The sequence below is a fragment of the Pseudorasbora parva genome, chromosome 14 (assembly GCF_024679245.1).
Source record: "Pseudorasbora parva isolate DD20220531a chromosome 14, ASM2467924v1, whole genome shotgun sequence".
NCBI classification, from domain to species: Eukaryota; Metazoa; Chordata; class Actinopteri; order Cypriniformes; family Gobionidae; genus Pseudorasbora; species Pseudorasbora parva.
In genome coordinates, this window is record NC_090185.1 from 5104569 (window position 1) to 5124824 (window position 20256).

Genomic DNA, 20256 nt, shown 5'->3' on the forward strand with positions numbered 1-20256 from the left:
TGTGTGTGTGTAATAACGGCAACAAGCGCGGTTCTTCACTCCAAATGTCAACGGCTCGCAGCGCAACTCCAGGCCTTGGCATATTATACTCAGAAATGCAATCGCAGCCCGACTTAAAGGATCCGAGTCCACCTGGAAAACAAGCGGCGCTGCGGAGAACGACTAACTAACACTGGAAAAACTGATGATACTAACATTCATCAGCAGTGGAACCAATATTCACACACACCGATCAGGCATAACTTTATGACCACTGACATGTGAAGTGAATAACACTGATGATCTCTCCATCACGGCTCCTGTTAGTGGGCGGGATATATTAGGCAGCAAGTGAACATTTTGTCCTCAAAGTTGATGTGTTAGAAGCAGGAAAACTGGGCAAGCGTAAGGATTTGAGCGAGTTTGGCCAAATTGTGACGGCTAGACGACTGGGTCAGAGCATCTCCAGAACTGCAGCTCTTGTGGGCTGTTCCCGGTCTGCAGTGGTCAGTATCTATCAAAAGTGCTCCAAGGAAGGACCAGTGGAGAACCGGCCACAGGGTCATGGGCGGCCAAGGCTCATTGATGCACGTGGGGAGCGAAGGCTGGCCCGTGTGGTCCGATCAAACAGACGAGCTACTGGAGCTCAAACTGCTCCAGAAGTTAATGCTGGTTCTGATAGAAAGCTGTCAGAATACACAGAGCAGCTCAGTTTGTTGTGTATGGGGCGGCATAGCCGCTGACCAGTCAGGGTGACCTCTGACCCCGCCGAAAGCACCAACAGTGGCACGTGAGCTTCAGAACTGGACCACGGAGCAATGGAAGAAGGTGGCCTGGTCTGAGGAATCACGTTTTCTTTTACATCACGTGGATGTCCGGGTGTGTGTGTGTGGCTTACCTGAGGAACACACGGCCCCAGGATGCACTATGGGAAGAAGGCGAGCCGGCGGAGGCAGTGTGATGCTTTGGCCAATGTTCTGCTGGGAAACCTTGGGTCCTCCATCCATGTGGAGGTTACTTTGACACGCTCCACCTACCTAAGCATTGCTGAGACCATGTTCAGCCTTTCATGGAAACGGTATTCTGGTGGCTGTGGCTCTTCCAGCAGGATAATGCTCCTGACACAAAGCACAAATGCTTCAGGAACGGTTTGAGGAGCACAACAACCAGTTTGAGGCGTTGACTGGGCCTCCAAATTCCCCAGATCTCAATCCAATCGAGCATCTGCGGGATGTGCTGAACCATGGAGGCCCCACCTCGCAACTTACAGGGCTTAAAGGATCTGCTGCTAACATCTTGGTGCCAGATACCACAGCACACTTTCAGGGATCTAGTGGAGTCCATGCCTCGACGGGTCAGGGGGACCAGAACATTATTAGTTGGGTCGTGTGTGTGTGTGTGTGTGTGTGTGTGTGTGTATACACACACACACACACGCACACGCACACACACACACACACACACACACCAAAACAATTTATTTCAAATTATAACAATAAAAATATGAAACAACAAACGAATGATAAAGACAAAATGTTATAATGCAAATAAGGGAAGAAAAATAATTTTTATTTTTATATTCACACCGAGTCTCTGGGATCAACATCTTTTATTGTTTTATTCCTCACTGCTAGATGAATAAATAGAAACGGAGAAAACAATCAGTCGGCCCTGAGGAGAGCGATGATGCTGAGCCTCATATCTGAGATGAACATGTTAATAACTCACTCTCACGAGAGCCGCTCGGACGAGAGGCAGGTGTGTGTTAATACTAGCATCTCCGTTTGTTCAGCGGCTTCTCGCGATCTCAAACACACACTGACTACAGGAGATGGGCGAAATATTCACAGTACATTCATAATGATGGAAAATAAAACAATATCACAAATTGAATGCGCTAAAGACTAGTTTTTCAGTCTGACTTGTGTTTTAATATCTGATTTAAATATCAGGAAAATCAGTTCAGTTTCCTCTGAATCATTAGTGTAACCACTCAAAAATGTTCATTTATCAAATTTTGTGAATGGTAAATATTTTCTATTTATGACTAAGTATTGATATATCAGTTCACATAAACTACAATTTATTATAAATCAGATATTCACACCATTTTTATTAGTTCATTTAATGGAAAATATGCAACAAAACAACCCCTTTTTTGCCATTTGAGATCAATTACTTTAATTTTATTGTATTGTGATATACACTATATTGCCAAAAGTTTGCCATTGTTAATCCTGTGGGTTTAATCTGGAGTCGGCCCACCCTCTCTAACAGCTCCAGCTCTTCTGGGAAGGCTTTCCTCAAGGTTTAGGAGTGTGTTTATGGGGATTTTTGCCCGTTCTTCTAGAAGCTCATTTGTGAGATCAGACACTGATGTTGGACGAGAAGGCCTGGCTCTCAGTCTCCGCTCTAATTCATCCCAAAGCTGTTCTATCGGGTTGAGCTCAGGACTCTGTGCAGGCCAGTCAAGTTCCTCCACACCAAACTCCTCATCCATGTCTTTATGGGCCGACGCTTTGTGCACTGGAGTCGTGTTGGGACAGGAAGGGGCCGTCCCCAAACTGGTCCCACAAAGATGGGAGCATGAAATTGTCCAAACTGTCTTGGTTCCTGGAGTTCCTTTCACTGGAACTAAGAGGCCAAGCCCAAATCCTGAAAAACAACCCCACACCATAATCCCCCCTCCACTAAACTTTACACTTGGCACAATGTAATCAGGCAAGTCCTGTTCTCCTGGCGACCACCAAACCCAGACTCGTCTATGGGATTGTCAGACTGAAGCGTGATTGGTCGCTCAGAGAACACGTCTCACTGCTCTAGAGTCCAGTGGCGGCTGCTTTACTCCACTCCTTTGCTCCGCTTTCATTGCTCTTGGTGATGTAAGGCTTGGATGAGCTGCTCGGCCGTGGAAACCCATTCCATGAATCTCTCTACGCTGTTCTTGAGCTCATCTGAAGGCCACAGGAGTCTGGAGGTCTGGAGCTGTTGACTCTGCAGAAAGTTGATGACTTCTGCGCACTGTGACCCTCAGCATGCGCTGACCCCTCTCTGTGATTTTACGTGGCCCATCAGTCGTGGCTGTTGTTCCCAATGGCTTCCACTTTTTTATAATCCCACTAACAGTTGAGCGTGGAATATTTAGTAGTGAGGAAATGTCAGGAATGGACTTATTGCACAGGTGTCAGCCAATCACGGCCCCACGCTTGAGTTCACTGAGCTCCTGAGAGCGACCCATTCTTACACTAATGTGTGTAGAAGCGTCTGCAGGCCTAGAGCTTGATTTATACACCTGTGGTCGTGAAGGGATCGCACACCAGAACTTGAATTTGGAGGGGTGTCCCAACATTTTTGGCAATATGGTGTATATGGAATATCAGACCGCAACTTTAGAACAGGTTAAAACAATCCCGTTCACACCATTCCGCGAAAACAGCAAAAAATGCTGTATTCTGCTGCCAGGCCAATAAATGGAAATGTCAATTTTTGCAACAAAAAACAACAACACTATGCGCATGTAATACAGTGCACGACATCACCGCTTTGTCAGATTCGTATCTTTGTTTACACTGAAACAATAAATGTATAATTTTTAATAACTCACGTTTTGAAACTCGTTTTCAAAAGCTTGCATTTTCAGAACCCCAAAAATGCTGTTGTCATGTAAATAAATGACCAAAACGCATAGACAGTTTAAAAAAAATGGTTCTCAGATGCATTTTTGCTGTAGTCCACCATTAATCACACAACAAAATATTCTGCAACATGCTAAAAGTCAGTATTTTGAGATGAATGTGCAGGTTTAACGATCTCTGACTAATGAGCTGCTCTATCAGAACTGAAATAATGACTCTGACTGAGAAGACGCCGCTGCTCGCGCGGTTTAATTAGCGGCTGACGCGCGTCTCTGACCCTCCTGTGCTCCGACATTCGCCACCGCCGAGCTCTCGTCTCTTCAGATCTCTCTAATCATCATCCACAGATGCTCCCGTGTGTTTAACTTCAGCTCGGGAATCTTTACATGCCAGATGAGAACATGATCTAAAACATGTCTCTTGTGTAATATATATAAGAACAAAAGAGACCAAAAAGGTTGAACACCGCTAAATACAATCACTTTCAACGTGATATAATTGCTTATTACTTTTGACCAATAGGTGGCACTATCACCAAACTGATGTGGTGTGGTCAGTGTTGGCTGGCGATGGCACGCACCAAATTTGGTGCCAATATACCAAAGTCAAATGCATCTTGATTTGAGAATTATTAGATATTTAGTCTAGAAACAAGACAAAATGACTAAATAATGTAGCAATGTGAGGGCGAATCTCTGCAAGACTTTGGTATATTGGCACCATATTTGGTGCGTGCCATCGCCAGCCAACACTGACCACACCACATCAGTTTGGTGATAGTGCCACCTATTGGTCAAAAGTAATAAGCAATTATATCACGTTGAAAGTGATTGTATTTAGCGGTGTCGAAGATGCGCAAAAAGAAAACGGTTTAGTCTATTGGCACGAAATCCATATATGTTTGCCGGCATATACTGAAGATAATCCGAGTCGAATATGTTGGAAATCGGACTAAAGGTTTAGGAGGCGTTTGAAAAAGCAGATTAAATAAATTGCCACAAAATCTTTTAAGTATCTTCAGGTAATTCTGTCGAAGACAAATACCAAGTTTTGTACGAATGAATGAAGAAAAATGACACAAAAAACCAAACAAGACTGAACTACTGAACAAACAAATGAAAGCAGCGAGAGTGAAAGAGCGAACAAACAAATGCTAAATAAAGAAAGGAGTGTGAAGAGATGTCAAACGCGCTCACCTGCGTGGCCATCTTGCCGTAGTCGATCCAGCGCAGGGTTGCGAAGTTGGTGGATTCGGCGCAGTTGAACCCGTGGTTGAATCCGGCGTGATATCCGTACGGGAACGTGATCATGAACTCGCCCTCTTCTTGAGTGATCTACGACAAAAAGAGAAAGTCTAAATCATTACGCGGAACACGCGCGTTTTCACGTTATCTGCGGGCGATTATTACGTATAATCGTAATTCCACAAAATGTATTTAATCGTTAAATATGCTAAACTGAGAATATTACATTCTTACGGCAGTGGTGAGCTGTATAAATACAGGGTTTCGCTATTGGCAAAAAAAAAGCTAAAATAGTTTATACGCAAAAAAAAAGTGAAAAAACAAAATGAACGAATTAAAGAAAAGTGATGTGACAAATTAATTAACAAAAACCAAGTCAATGAAATTAAATGCTATTGAAATAAAATGTCAGGTGTTCAATAAAAAAATACAGCATTTTATTGTGAAAAAAGCTTAACTAGTTTATACGCAAAAATAGAACGAACAAAACGTGTGAACGAACACGAGTAGAAAAAAACAGAAAACAATTATTTGACTTTATTACTTTTACTATATAATTAATAAGTGAATAATAAATACAACTAAAACGTCAATTATAACAATTTAATTTAAAATGTCATGTATTACAAAAAAAAAAAATAGTGAACGAAGGAACAAAAAAGGAACAAAAATTTCTTTGGCTGCTTTTATTATGTAATTAACACAACTGTAGGCATTAAATAAGTTTTATTCATTAAAAAAACGAATTAAAAAGTGAACTAGATATATTTAATCAAAATAAGAAGCTAAAAATAACTACCGATCAAAACAATGAACGCATTAAAGAAAAAAGATGTGAACGAATCAATGAACACAATGATATATTTCATTACTTAATAATTAATAAATTACTATTGCATATTAAGTCAACTAAATGAATGAAAATAGCTTATATTTAATTGAAATTAAATAAAACCAGGAACGTACTATACACTCTAAAAAATGCTGGGTTGTTTTTACCCAATGTTGGGTCAAATATGGACTTTTAATCCTGTGGTTGGGTTAAATATTTGCTTAGAACAACCCAATCGCTGGGTTAAAACAACCCAACTGCTGGGTTAGTCCATATTTGACCTAACATTGGGTTGTTTTTTACACAGAATTTAGTGTAGAAAAAACATTTTCATATTTAAAAAAATAAAATAATTAATACAATTAACTTTTAAACTGAATTACATTGAATTAAAAAAAGCCAGTGTCAACTGCGTACTGCTCGTATAATTCTGCACGTGTCCTGAATTGAATAATCCTGAACGTGTCTGAAGTTTTACCCCATGTTATTAATTTCATTGAGCTCGGGTGGCAGTAATCTTGAAGGACTCAGTGAACTGTACTTTGATGAAAGAGCCAATAACTGGTGAATTAAGCTGCAAACGACACTTCAGAGAGGAAAAAACCTGACGCGGGAATACCAGCCGAGACATTTCGGCTTCCAGCGTTAATATCTGTAGCCATTAGCGGCTGATGGGAAGAGAAATCTTCCCCCTCCTCCTCTCTCATACGATGCATTCGTTTCTCCTCCATTCGTCGTCTGTCGCTCTTTGGCCACAGAAAAGGCTGCAAAGCCATTTTCAGGCTGTACGAGCGCAATTAGGGTGGAGCCGCTGAGCATGGCGCGAGTTAGCCGACCTTAGCTAATGAATGCTTTCCTTTCCTCCATTTTGCTTCGTGGCCGTAGCGTACAGGTTGCGTCCATTACAGACGAAGTTACATTCATTATTTGACGATTTCACTCAGAACGAAACCAGATTACCGCCACAGTATACCAAATACATAAAAAAGAAAAATGTAAAGTGTACACTTTTAAAAATTTACATTTAAAATAAATACAAAATAATTTTTTAACATTTAAAGTGATTTTTAAAGTTCATCAAAACTAACATTTTAATTAATGATAGAAACATGTACAAGTTATAAAAATTATATAATAAAAAATATTACATTAAATTAAATGTAAGTTTTTAAAAGTTTTATCAAGTTTAAAAAAAAGTAAAATATTAAAAATAAATAACTTTAAAAACATGAATTTAAAGTAAGTATAAACTTATTGTATACTTATTGGTGTCAAATAAATAAATAAACATTTAAAAATAAATAAAATGTACAATATATAAAATACATAAAAATAAATTTGAAAGTGAAAATATAAATACTATTTAAAAGTAAAATATTTCATGAACTTTTAAACATTATTCAAAACAAAAACATAAAACAAATTACAAAAACAAAATGTTAAATAAAATAATAATTGTATAAATAAATAAAAAATATTATTTAAAAAACATTTATTTAAGCATACTAAATATAATTGCACTCAAAGTTTAAAATAAGTAAACTATTAAATTAAATAAATAACTTACAAACTAATATAAACTTACTGTATACTTAATGGTGTCAAATAAATAAATACAATTTAAAATAAATAAAATGTAGAATATATAAAATACATAAAAATAAACGGTATAGTTTTACAGATTTAAATTTACAAAATAAATACTATTTAAAAGTAAAACATTTTAAAAAATAATTACAAAAACAAATGTTAAATAATAAAATAATAAAATAATTTAAAAAGTATTACTTAAACATACTAATATAATAACTTGCACTAAGTTTTTAAAACATTGATATAGTTTAAAATAAGTAAAATATTAATTAAGATAACTAAATAATAAAATGTGTAATAAAAACATTAAAAATAACTTTAAAAATACACGTAAACGTACTTATACTTATTCTAATACATTTATTTGCACTTTTTAGGGTTAAACATTTTTTATAAAGTTTTTTCCTCCAAAATATTAAATGCAACTTTACAGACAATGAGACGGAAAAACTAAAAACTAACTTAAAAAAAAAAAAACTGCTCTGAACTGAAAAAAAAAAAAACCTTTTTGTATATGATTATATGAAACTCTATTTGTAATGGATTATTTTTACAATTGGGATACTCATGGTAACTAGTGATGTGTCGTTCATGAACGATTCCTTCATTTTGAACAAATTTTTAATATGACTCGGGTCTACCGAGTTGTCTCAGAGAGTGATTCATTCATTTTGAACGAATCCTTAATATGACTCGGGTCTACCGTGATGTCTCTGAGAGTGATTCGTTCATTTTGAACGAATCTTTAATATGACTCGGGTCTACCGAGTTGTCTCAGAGAGTGATTCATTCATTTTGAACGAATCTTTAATATGACTCGGGTCTACCGAGTTGTCTCAGAGAGTGATTTATTCATTTTGAACGAATCTTCAATATGACTCGGGACTACCGTGATGTCTCAGAGAGTGATTTGTTAATTTTGAACGAATCTTTAATATGACTCGGGTCTACCGAGTTGTCTCAGAGAGTGATTCATTCATTTTGAACGAATCTTTAATACGACTCGGGACTACAGAGTTGTCTCAGAGAGTGATTCGTTCATTTTGTGTTGACCGCGCATGCGCATAACGCAACATATGGCCTCTGGATCAGCTCTGAATCTCCGAATGATTAGTTCTTGCGAGTCTTTCGGGTTTGAGTCTTTCGTTCTTCCTGTTAGTCCCATGCTGTATGCTGTGTGTGTGTGTGTGTGTGTGTGTGTGTGTGTATATATACACAGTTGATTCAAAATTAGTCTAATTGAATTTGTGATGTTAGACTTGAATAGTCAATATATTTCCCATATTTGTATATGTCTGATATTAACTGAGAATAATATAAAAAAATTAAATAAATAACTACATACTTTTTACTAAAAAGGTTGTGAACTAGTGTTCTATACGGCGACAAGTCATGTGACAAAAGAACGAAAGACTCAAACCCGAGACACGATCAAAAGAACTAATCTTTTCTGTTTCCGTTACTGACAGCATAGACTCTATGGGACTAACAGGAAGAACGAAAGACTCAAACCCGAAAGACTCGTAAGAACTAATCATTTTTGTTTCCGGACCTGTGTCACGCACGGTCCGGGCGGCCCAGCCCCCAGATCTGATCAGAGTCAGACACAGACGAGTCGACAGCTAACGTCTCGAGGAGCTCGAAGACACGAGAGGCGGAGAACAAACGTGATAAATATGAAGTTGCAAGAGAAAGAATGTTTTGGATCAGGAGGTGAGGTGAACAAACAGAGACTGCAATAGCCTGACCCAACAACTAATCAATTAATTCAACATTTCAGTTTCTTATAATTTGGCTTTGGTTGCAGTACCCTATAGTTTACTTTTATTTAGTTTTAAAATGTAATCAACATTTTCATAAGTACTAGATGTGTTGGGCTAAGTCATTTTGGTGAAATGTACGAAATGACTCGGAAAAAGATTCGTTCATTTTGCTGAACGAGACTCAAAGATCCGAGTCAGTAAAATGATCCGAACTTCCTACTACTAATGGTAACAAATGATTTCAATGGTAAAAAACAGTAAAAATGCTACAGTGAAACTTATATTTAATATTAACTTTTAACGAGTTTAAGTCAATCTGTAAAACTTACAACCCTTTTTTTCCTCGTCAGTTCAGAGCAGTGTTTCGTGTGAAATCTTTCACAACCAATTTTACTTCCGTAATGCGTTCTAATCTTTAAAAAAAAGTACATGTTGTCAATGTTATTGTAATGTTATTCAAAAAACTAAACAAAACACGTTTATATCGTCTAAGAGACGTGAGATATGTTGGTGTTATATATGGTTTTGTGTTTTGCGATGGCTTACAGGTCTTAAATGGCAGCGCTCCGGCGGAGCGGATGAGATTTTATATATTATTTTCCCTGCTCTCTCCCACTCCGGGTTCCTGACGATTGTTCCCTAGTAGGAGTTTTGAGCTGTAAGCTCTAATAACGTCCCCAGACACGTCGAGAGAGAGACAGAATACCTGCTGAGATCAACACTTCAACCTTCTGCCTCTCGGTTTTATCTCACTCCAAATCCACCGAGTGTCACATCGACTCAAAAGTGACAATAACATCCACCGGGAAGCGAGAATCAGCACCGAGGCCAGGAAAAAAGCAGAGTCGAGCACAACGTACTTTACCAAGCCTCATTAAAGCGTTAGCTCACCTAAAAATGAAATGTCTGTCATTAACTCCTCCCCCTAATGTCGTTCCACACCCGTAAGACCTCCGTTCATCTTCACACACAGTTTAAGATATTTTATATTTAGTCTGAGAGCGTATGCAAGTGTATGCACACTATACTGTCCATGTCCAGAAAGGGAATAAAAACATCATCACAGTAGTCCATATGAGACATCAGTGGGTTAATTAGAGTCTCTTGAAGCATCCAAAGTACATTTGGGTCCAAAAATAACAAAAACTACGACTTTATTCAGCATTGTCTTCTCTTCCGCGTTTGTGTTCAATCCTCAAATAAAGATTCAAACGGTTATGAATCAGTGAATCGATCAATGATTCGGATCGCGTGTCAAACTGCTGAAATCAGGTGACATTGGCGATCCGAATCATGAATCGATTCACTGATTCATAACCGTTTGAATCTTTATTTGAGGATTGAAAACAAACGCGGAAGTGAAGACAATGCTGAATAAAGTCGGAATTATCATAAATACGAGTTTTCGAGGTAAAATTACACATGAACACTGATATCGTGTTTACCACTGGGAAGTTCGGAAATAATTTTTTATAACGAAGTTCCCGAGATGGGCGTGGCATAACCGTTCAAAATGGCGGATGGGAGACGAATTTCTGCTGTGTTTTATTCGTTTTTTTCCCACAACAATTTTATCATCTTGTCGTTAAAGTAGTTCATAATTACATAAATTAATAATCATTTGAAGCATATTGTGTATTTTAAACACATCGAAAATCGCATCTAGTTGACCATCAGAATAGTGAGCAAGCTGAATATCTAGATAGTGTGGTAAAGTAGCTCTACAATAGGATCATGTGTGGCTGAGAACGATTGCCATTTTGGTCTTTAAGCAGCCTTTATTGTCTACATTATTGTGAATGTGATTATAAACGATATGCTTTCGTGTTGTGCTGCTATAGTGTGTTCTATGATTTTCTGGGACCGGGACTGAAATGGTTATAGTGGTAAAATAACATTCTCCAAAGACGCACAAAAGTGAACCTGGCGTCCTCCATTCTGTCCCACAACAAAGCGCCTGAACACAACAAGCTCATAATCCCGACTTCTGAAGTGGGAAGTAGGAAACTTCCGATAGTAAAGGCGGCAATAATGACATCAATTTCATTTTTGGGGGAACTAACCCTTTAAAGAGATGTATTCCCGTTTTAATCTCCTGCTTGAAATTAACACGAGGGTCTTCTGACAATGGGAATTACCCATGGAGAAGAAAAAACGAGCAACTAATGTGCGAAGACAGAAATTGGTGGCAAAGTAAATTGAAATGTAAGCCACGGTGCGGTCGCTAGCAGCGGTTGGGGTCTAAAGCATGTTTGCTACACAAATAAAAGTGTGTGTGTGAGGGGCACTATGGAGGACCAAATGACTCAAAATGAAATAATTACATAAATAATGAATTCAATAAAACAATAAAAGACATTACACAATTGGCATTTGCGAAATGTCCTCTATTATTAGGAAAAAAATCTTTGGATAAAACAAGAAGGTGTGTAAAAATTGTTCGTAAAACTGTTTACTGCACGAACGTGTACAAAATTAGCATAGCTAGCAGGGGTTGGGGTCAAACGCGTATTTGCTACATAAATAAATGTGTTTATACACAAAAAAAGTGTGTGTGTCAGGGTCACAGTCCTTTAGTTTAAACACCCTCATCGTGTTTGTACGCGCTGACGCCACAATATCTGCCCACAGGGGTCCTGTCATATTAGCGCTCTGTTAGCATTAGCATACAAAATACTCCTTCATACATTCGCACGACTGCGTGAAATAGCCACGAGCACACATTCCTGGGTTTTTATCGTTAACTAAAACATTTACTAAAATTTACTGATACTAAAAAATGTATTCTAGTGTAGCTACCTAAACGATAATGAAAACCTTTTATGAAAAGTAAGAAAACGTGTACAATGTGCGCAACACACACACCTTACGTTTGCCAAAATACGTAGAAATGTTTTGCTAGCTAAGCTAATGAGAAGCTAATAAAGTAAGCTTATTAGTTTCTTTTACTGGCTTACTAATGAAAACAAGCAGAAGGTTTGTGTAAATTGTTCGTAAAAAATTACGAACGCAAAAAATTGCAGGAAAAAAACTTTCACGAAGTTAGTCAGTGAGTTAACAAAAATGCTGAAAAAAAGGTGTAAAGGTTGTAACTGAAATGTTCTGATGAAAATAGTTGAATTCACTTAAGTTAATTAGCATTAGCATTTTGACACACACTACGGCTTACATAAAAATTACTGTGCAAAAAAAATAAGAAACCTAAAAGTGACCTAAAAATACCAAACAGTTAGCGAAAAACTTTTATGACAGCTGAAATATACACAAGAAAAAGTCTAAAGTGTGCGCGTGTTGTTCACGGAGTTGATATGTGCCAAACACGCCTCTAAAGTACGTAGAAATGCTTCGCTAGGACTGTTTTTTGGGGAATTTACGTAGATGAAAAGCTATGAATGTTTTACCAACAATTTCACACAAAAAATTTGCTTTACTTACGTGTCATTAGTAAGCTAACAAGAGAAGCGAATAAAATTTGCGTTATTAGCTTCTTTTATTGGCATATTAATGAAACACAAGCAGAAAGTTTGTGCAAATTTTTCGCAAAACCACTTGAAATGAAAATTTAGTCAGTGAGTTAAAAAAAAAACTTTCACAAAAACTGTGAAATATACTCTAAAGTGTGTAAATGTTTGCGTAAACAAAAGAAACTAACTAGCATTAGCCTTTAACATTTAAAATGTTAGCATTAAGCTATATTAGCTTGTTGTATTGGCTGTATTAATAAAACACAAGCAGAAGGTTTGTGCAAATTGTATTCGTAAAACCACAAGTGCCGCATTTGCTTTAAGATTAGCATTTAAAATGTCTACAAACACTAGCAAAACTAGTGTCAAATCGCTAAGTGTGCGCACATAAGAATAGCTACCCAAAAGATGTTTCTTTACGAAAACTGAAATATTCGCTCATGAAAGTCGAAAGTGTGTGAGTTCTTCAGACTTTAACATTTCACATTTTTCGTTAAAACGAGTAAGGTTTTACGAAAAAATGTACACAAATTTGCTTTGTTTGTGTTTCATTGATGAGCCAATGATAATACACGCTAATGACATTAGCGTCTCTGAGTTACTGAAATTAGGTTGCAAAGGTTTACATACGTTTTACGGGCAAATTATACAGAAAGTTATTATTAATAATAATAATATTAGATTATTTTACTGGCATATTAATAAAACAAGCAGAATGAAGTTGTGTGTAAATTGTTAAATTAAAAATTGTCATTCAATTCAATTAATTAGCATTAATCAGCGCAGGTATGTTAAGCTAGCTAGACTTGTCAATTTGTTACTGTGCGCAAAAAAGCCTCATTCATTAAATGCAAACAAAGGCTGTAAGTAGGCCTAGTAAACATTTATATAAAACTATAGTCTTTATAAAGATTTATAAGTGAACTGCTGTATGATCGACGGCTCTAAACGTCCTCCAGCTGCTTCTTTCAGATCTCATATGGCTTTAACAGACTTAAGTCAATATAAACAGCACTGTTGGGTTGCTATGGAAGTCCCATCAGAGAGCGTTACCGTGGCGACGACTACGGCAACATCACAACACACAACTTCAAACATAAACGCTGCTATATTCAGACCACAGAGTCAAACTGTAAGAATAAAGGGGCATTGGTTGGATAAAATGATTGTTTAGTTACATGTATCTCAAAAATTACTACTAATAATATTTAAATAATAATACCTTGTTATAGTATATAATAATTGGTAATAACTGGAATAAATTGACAATGATTTTACCAATGTAAAGCATTAAATGTTGAATTTGTTTAATATTAAATTATAAAGAAATTAATATAATAAAAAACGGTAAACAACACACAGGCACACGTGCACGCGCACACACACACACACACACACACACACACACACACACACACACACACACACACACACACACACACACACACACACACACACACACACACACACACACACACACACACACATAATCATTATGTAATTTTTCATGTTATGTGATAATTTGCATTAATATAAATACAAAATATATAAATAAAATATGTGTGAGAGTGTGTGAGAGAGAGTGTGTGTGAGTTTGTGTGAGAGAGAGAGAGAATGAAAGTGTGTGTGTCTGCTTGTGATTGAATGTTTGTGTGATTAAGTGTAAGAGTGAGTGTGTGTGTGTGAGGGTATGTGTGAGAGAGAATGTGACTGTGTGTGAGAGACAGAATAAATGTGAGTGAGTGTGTGTTTGTCAGTGTTTGTGTGATTGAGTGTAAGAGTGCGTGTGTGTGAATGAATGTTAATATGTGTGTTTGAGAGTGTGTGTGAGAGACAATGAATGTGTATGTGTGTGTGAGTGTGAGAAATATAACATTTTAATATAATTATCTAAAATATGAATCATATAACCTTTATACAAATGCCAATATTAATAGTTGTAGTTTTAACATATATTTATTTATTATTTTTAATGCTTTTATAATTTATTATTGCTATTACGCAAATGTTCATATAATTATCACACAACATAATTAATAATTTGCATGGATAAAACTACACAATGAATATATGAATACATATAGACGTGACGTGAACTATACGTGGAAGAACTCACCCTGTCGAAGGGGATGCTGTACTTCTTCAGGATGGATGGAGAAATGAGGGTCATCTTGTGACGGAGAAATGCGTCGCAGCCCTGAGAACTTCCTGGGAAGAAACCTGCAAACCGGAGAAAAGAAAACAGACTGATCACAATCATAATAGTCATCATCGTCATCATCATCATCATCGGCATCATCATCGTCATCATCATCATTGTCATCATCATCATCGTCATCATCATCGTCATCATCATCATCATCGTCATCATCATCGTCATCATCATCATCATCGTCATCATCATCGTCATCATCATCATCGTCATCATCATCATCATCGTTGGCGTCGTCATCATCATCATCATCATCATCATCATCATCATCATCATCATCATCATCATCATCGTTGTCATCGTCATGTGTTTCATGATAATTTGCATAATAATACAACATTTTAAATACACAATTATAATAACTAAATTAACAGAGCGGTTAAGGGCGGTTCAGAGCGGTTAAGGGCGGTTCAGAGCGGTTAAGGGCGGTTAAGGGCGGTTCAGAGCGGTTAAGGGCGGTTCAGAGCGGTTAAGGGCGGTTCAGAGCGGTTAAGGGCGGTTAAGGGCGGTTCAGAGCGGTTAAGGGCGGTTAAGGGCGGTTCAGGGCGGTTCAGAGCGGTTAAGGGCGGTTCAGAGCGGTTAAGGGCGGTTCAGGGCGGTTCAGGGCGGTTCAGAGCGGTTAAGGGCGGTTAAGGGCGGTTAAGGGCGGTTCAGAGCGGTCAAGGGCGGTTCAGAGCGGTTAAGGGCGGTTCAGAGCGGTTAAGGGCGGTTCAGGGCGGTTCAGAGCGGTTCAGAGCGGTTAAGGGCGGTTCAGAGCGGTTAAGGGCGGTTCAGGGCGGTTCAGAGCGGTTAAGGGCGGTTCAGAGCGGTTAAGGGCGGTTCAGAGCGGTTAAGGGCGGTTCAGAGCGGTTCAGAGCGGTTAAGGGCGGTTCAGAGCGGTTAAGGGCGGTTAAGGGCGGTTCAGAGCGGTTTAGAGCGGTTCAGAGCGGTTAAGGGCGGTTCAGGGCGGTTCAGAGCGGTTAAGGGCGGTTCAGAGCGGTTAAGGGCGGTTCAGAGCGGTTAAGGGCGGTTTAGAGCGGTTAAGGGCGGTTTAGAGCGGTTAAGGGCGGTTCAGAGCGGTTCAGAGCGGTTAAGGGTGGTTCAGAGCGGTTAAGGGCGGTTAAGGGCGGTTCAGAGCGGTTCAGAGCGGTCAAGGGCGGTTCAGAGCGGTTCAGGGCAGTTCAGGGCGGTTCAGAACGGTTTAGGGCGGTTCAGAGTGGTTAAGGGCGGTTCAGAGCGGTTAAGGGCGGTTTAGAGCGGTTAAGGGCGGTTCAGAGCGGTTAAGGGCGGTTCAGGGCGGTCAAGGGCGGTTCAGAGCGGTCAAGGGCGGTTAAGGGCGGTTCAGAGCGGTTAAGGGCGGTTCAGAGCGGTTCAGAGCGGTTAAGGGCGGTTCAGAGCGGTTAAGGGCGGTTAAGGGCGGTTAAGGGCGGTTCAGGGCGGTTCAGAGCGGTCAAGGGCGGTTCAGAGCGGTTCAGGGCAGTTCAGGGCGGTTCAGAACGGTTTAGGGCAGTTCAGAGCGGTTAAGGGCAGTTCAGAGCGGTCAAGGGCAGTTCAGAGCGGTTCAGAACGGCTTAGGGCGATTCAGAGTGGTTAAGGGCAGTTCAGAGCGGTCAAGGGCGGTTCAGGGCGGTTCAGAGCGGTTCAGTGCGGTCAAGGGCGGTACAGAGCGGTCAAGGGCGGTCAAGGGCGGTTCAGAGCGGTTAAGGGCGGTTCAGGGCGGTCAAGGGCGGTTCAGAGCGGTTCAGGGCGGTTCAGAACGGTTTAGGGTGGTTCAGAGTGGTTCAAAACGGTTAAGGGCGGTTCAGAGCGGTTAAGGTCGGTTCAAGGCGGTTCAGAGTGGTTCAGGGCGGTTCAGAGTGGTTCAGGGCGGTTCAGGGTGGTTCAGAACGGTTTAGGGCGGTTCAGAGTGGTTGAGGGCAGTTCAGAGCGGTCAAGGGCGGTTCAGAGCGGTTCAGGGCGGTTCAGAGCGGTTTAGGGCGGTTCAGAGTGGTTCAAAACGGTTAAGGGCGGTTCAAGGCAGTTCAGAGTGGTTCAGGGCGGTTCAGAGTGGTTCTGGGCAGTTCAGAGTGGTTCAGGGCATTTCAGAGTGGTCCAAAAGGCGGTTCAGAGTGGTTCAGGGCGGTTCAGAGTGGTTCAAAACGGTTAAGGGCGGTTCAGAGGGGTTCAGGGCGGTTCCGAGTGGTTCAGGGCGGTTCAGAGTGGTTCAGGGATGTTCAGAGTGGTTCAGAGTGGTTCAGAGTGGTTCAGGGCGGTTCAGAGTGGTTCAGGGCGGTTCAGAGTGGTTCAAGGCGGTTCAGAGTGGTTCAGGGCGGTTCAGAGTGGTTCAGGGCGGTTCAGAGTGGTTCAGGGCAGGTCAGAGTGGTTAAGGGCTGTTCAGGGCGGTTCAAAATGATTCAGGGCGGTTCAGAGTGGTTAAGGGCGGTTCAGGGCGGTTAATGGCGGTTCAGAGTGGTTTAGGGCGGGTCAGAGTGGTTCAGGGTGGTTCAGAGTGGTTTAGGGCGGTTCAGAGTGGTTAAGGGCGGTTCAGAGTGGTTAAGGGCGTTTCAGGGCGGTTCAGAGTGGTTAAGGGCGTTTCAGGGCGGTTCAGAGTGGTTCAGGGCGGTTCAGGGTGGTTCAGGGCGGTTCAGAGTGGTTCAGGGCGGTTCAGAGTGGTTCAGGGCGGTTCAGGGCGTTTCAGATCGATTCAGAGTGGTTCAGGGCGGTTCAGGGCGTTTCAGATCGATTCAGAGCTATTAGAGCCATTTAATTCATAGTCCGGAGAAAAGACTAAGAACAGGATTTGATATATTATTCAATAAAGTATCAGGGTTATAATAACTCACAAAAAAAACCTAAATCTTCATTGATGTCAAAATGTCAGTTTTGTCATGTATTCAAAACAATTTAGGTGACTGAAATATGAATCAAAAATTGCGGTCAGAATTAACACTGGTAGAGCGAGGCTTCAGCACAGAGCCAAAGCAAAGCCATTTGACTGAAATCCTCATCTGAGTAGACTTGTGATTATTAACAGCGTAACGTATAATTGCCATTTGCAGGTTATCGGTAAAAGCTCTGCGTGCGTCAGTCGGGTCCGGTCCGGGTCAGTCCATCAGACGCTCTGAAAGCCTTTAATTATTATAATCATCTCTTTCCTGCCCACAGACTACAATATGGGTCATTACGACACGACCAGAACGCCTGACACCCGCCCCAACAGCGCAAACAGCGTTTGAGAGCGCGGGATTCACACACTCTGACTGATTACATGGGGCTTCAGCTTAAACATGTCACTCATTTAGAGGAGCCTGTCTGCTCAAAGTGACCGGCATACGCCTGTTTGCCTTCGTCTTCCGCTCTATTTATCTCCAAGATCTCGATAAAACAATGAGGCGTTGCATGTGTGCGTTCGTCGAGTCGTCAAAGTGTGTACGAGTGTTTGCGCGCGGACAGCTTAAGTGATCACTTACATTTACTCTGAATGTGGCGATTCAAAATTAAATAAATAAATAATTTATAAAATATATGTGTGTGCGTGTGTGTATATAAAAGTATATAAAAAAAACATTATAATTAAATACATTTAATATATTACAAATAAATAAAAATTATAATGAAAAAAATATATATCCATATCTATAATACACATAAAAGCGGCATAATCAAAAGATAAAAACTATAATTTTCAATATAAATAATAAAATAAGATTCATATACTATACTGTGTGCGTGTGTGTGTGTGTGTGTGTGTGTGTCTATATATATATATATATATATATATATATAGCTTTAGAATTTTTTTTAATTATATTTATTTTTTATTATGTATTTATAATTAATTTTAAATAAAAACTAAAATCCTTATTACACTTGGTCTTCTTGCTAGTTTCCGAGACTTTTCTCTGGCTAGTACGTTGCTGTCGCGCACAATTGATTTCTTCTTGTTATTCGTACACCAGAAAGAGAAACAAGGTACAGCACATAAAGAGAAGAAGCCTCGCATCTTCAAAACAACATTACACGTCTTCCGCAGCCGAAGAGGGGATCGTCCAACTGAGACGCGTCTTTTCAGAGCACCGCAAACGAACTGCTCGTCACTGCGACTGATCATATATTGTCAGACATTTTGTCATTTGTTAAGGCCATTAGAAGTGCACGTAAACAGCTCGGATTGACTCCCGGAGGTGTGGAAAAGCTGATCGTGAGGTAGGTCACACATCATTAATTTATCGTAAAGAGCCGAGACTGGCTTTGTTTTGTCCTTTAAGGCAGATTTAACAGATGAAAAGGACGTTCTGATGGTAAAAACGAGGCGTCTGACGCGATGGAGTGTGAATTAATGTGCTTTTATGCGAGGATGTGAAGTACAGGAGTTTTGCATAAACCATTAGTGGGTGTCTCGCCTTGCATAAAAGAAAGGTTTATCACACGAGAAGCCAGAATGTGTTTCTTTGACTCTCCTTATGCTGGTTTGTGCTCAATGCAGACCAAAAGAAGGCCAAAAGAAGACGAGTGTTGATGGCGTCAAAACTCCGCTGCCGCTTTTTCAATATGACGATCAAAACCCTGCGTTGTGTGGCAGCGCTCGTTCGTGTCTAGCAATATTTGTGGGGTGTTTGTTTAAGTAGGACAGGGCTGTGTTTATATAGGTTACGGTACTTCCTCGCGCTGTAGCGTTTTGAAGTACAACGGCGCACAGATGCTTTCACAGCCTCAGATCTCAGACAGGCACAAACACATCTTCACATCTCGTAATCCAAACAACCAGAGGGAGAGGTGAGGGCTTTCCTAGACAGCGTGTCAAAATTTCGGGAGGGTGCGAAGAGGATTTTTCTGTCAGCGCCGACTCGCACCTCATTCAGGATTATGCCGATGTTTCTACAGAATTTGGGGCCGGAAAAACCCCACGGAACAGCATTATCCCTGTTTCAGGGATGACATAGCTCACCCAAAATTGACAGCACTTACAATGCCCTGAAGGTCCCCACATGAAGTATTCCTGTTTCTGCTACGGCCCCTTTAAGATTTCTATATGTAAATGAGCTTAAAATGGCACCTATGCCATTCTCTGCCAACAGAATAAAATATCTCCATTTCTTTTGGAGCAATAAGAGACTGGGATTCCTACATGAACTATTCATATTTTATGCTACTGTACCTTTAAGATTTATATATGTAAATGAGCTTAACCCTATTCCATATTCTCTGTCAATATATGGAAAAAGTTTGGAGCAATAGGAGACTGAGGTTCCTTCATTATTCATATTTTATACTACGGTCCCTAACTGTCGCCCCCCTTTTTGAGAATAGTCATGAAAATGCACTATCCAAACTTAAAGGGCTGTAATTCATGAATGCTTGATTTAAATGTCTTGATTTAAAGATGACAATCAGCAGATTATTGCTAAAGTGAAAGTATTTCAAAAAACTAAAATTCAAAAAACTAAAACTTAAATTGTAGAAAAGTTATGGAAGTTTAAATTGATTGAAAATGAAAAATACAGTATTAAATATTATTTAATTTATATAAAATTAATATTTTACAAAAAATGTTTTACTCTAAAATGACTATGAAA

The 20256-nt window shown here is 39.7% G+C and overlaps 1 protein-coding gene across 1 annotated transcript in view; it reads right to left on the reverse strand.

Annotated features, from left to right (window-relative positions):
• Positions 1 to 20256, reverse strand: part of kdm4b (lysine (K)-specific demethylase 4B) — a 113535-nt gene that overhangs the window by 51214 nt on the left and 42065 nt on the right. Inside the window, exons 7-8 of the mRNA XM_067415294.1 lie at positions 14627 to 14730; positions 4811 to 4948 (exon numbers count right to left, since the gene is read on the reverse strand). Of these exons, the coding sequence (XP_067271395.1) occupies positions 4811 to 4948; positions 14627 to 14730 (242 nt within the window). The remainder of the gene's footprint in view (positions 1 to 4810; positions 4949 to 14626; positions 14731 to 20256) is intronic.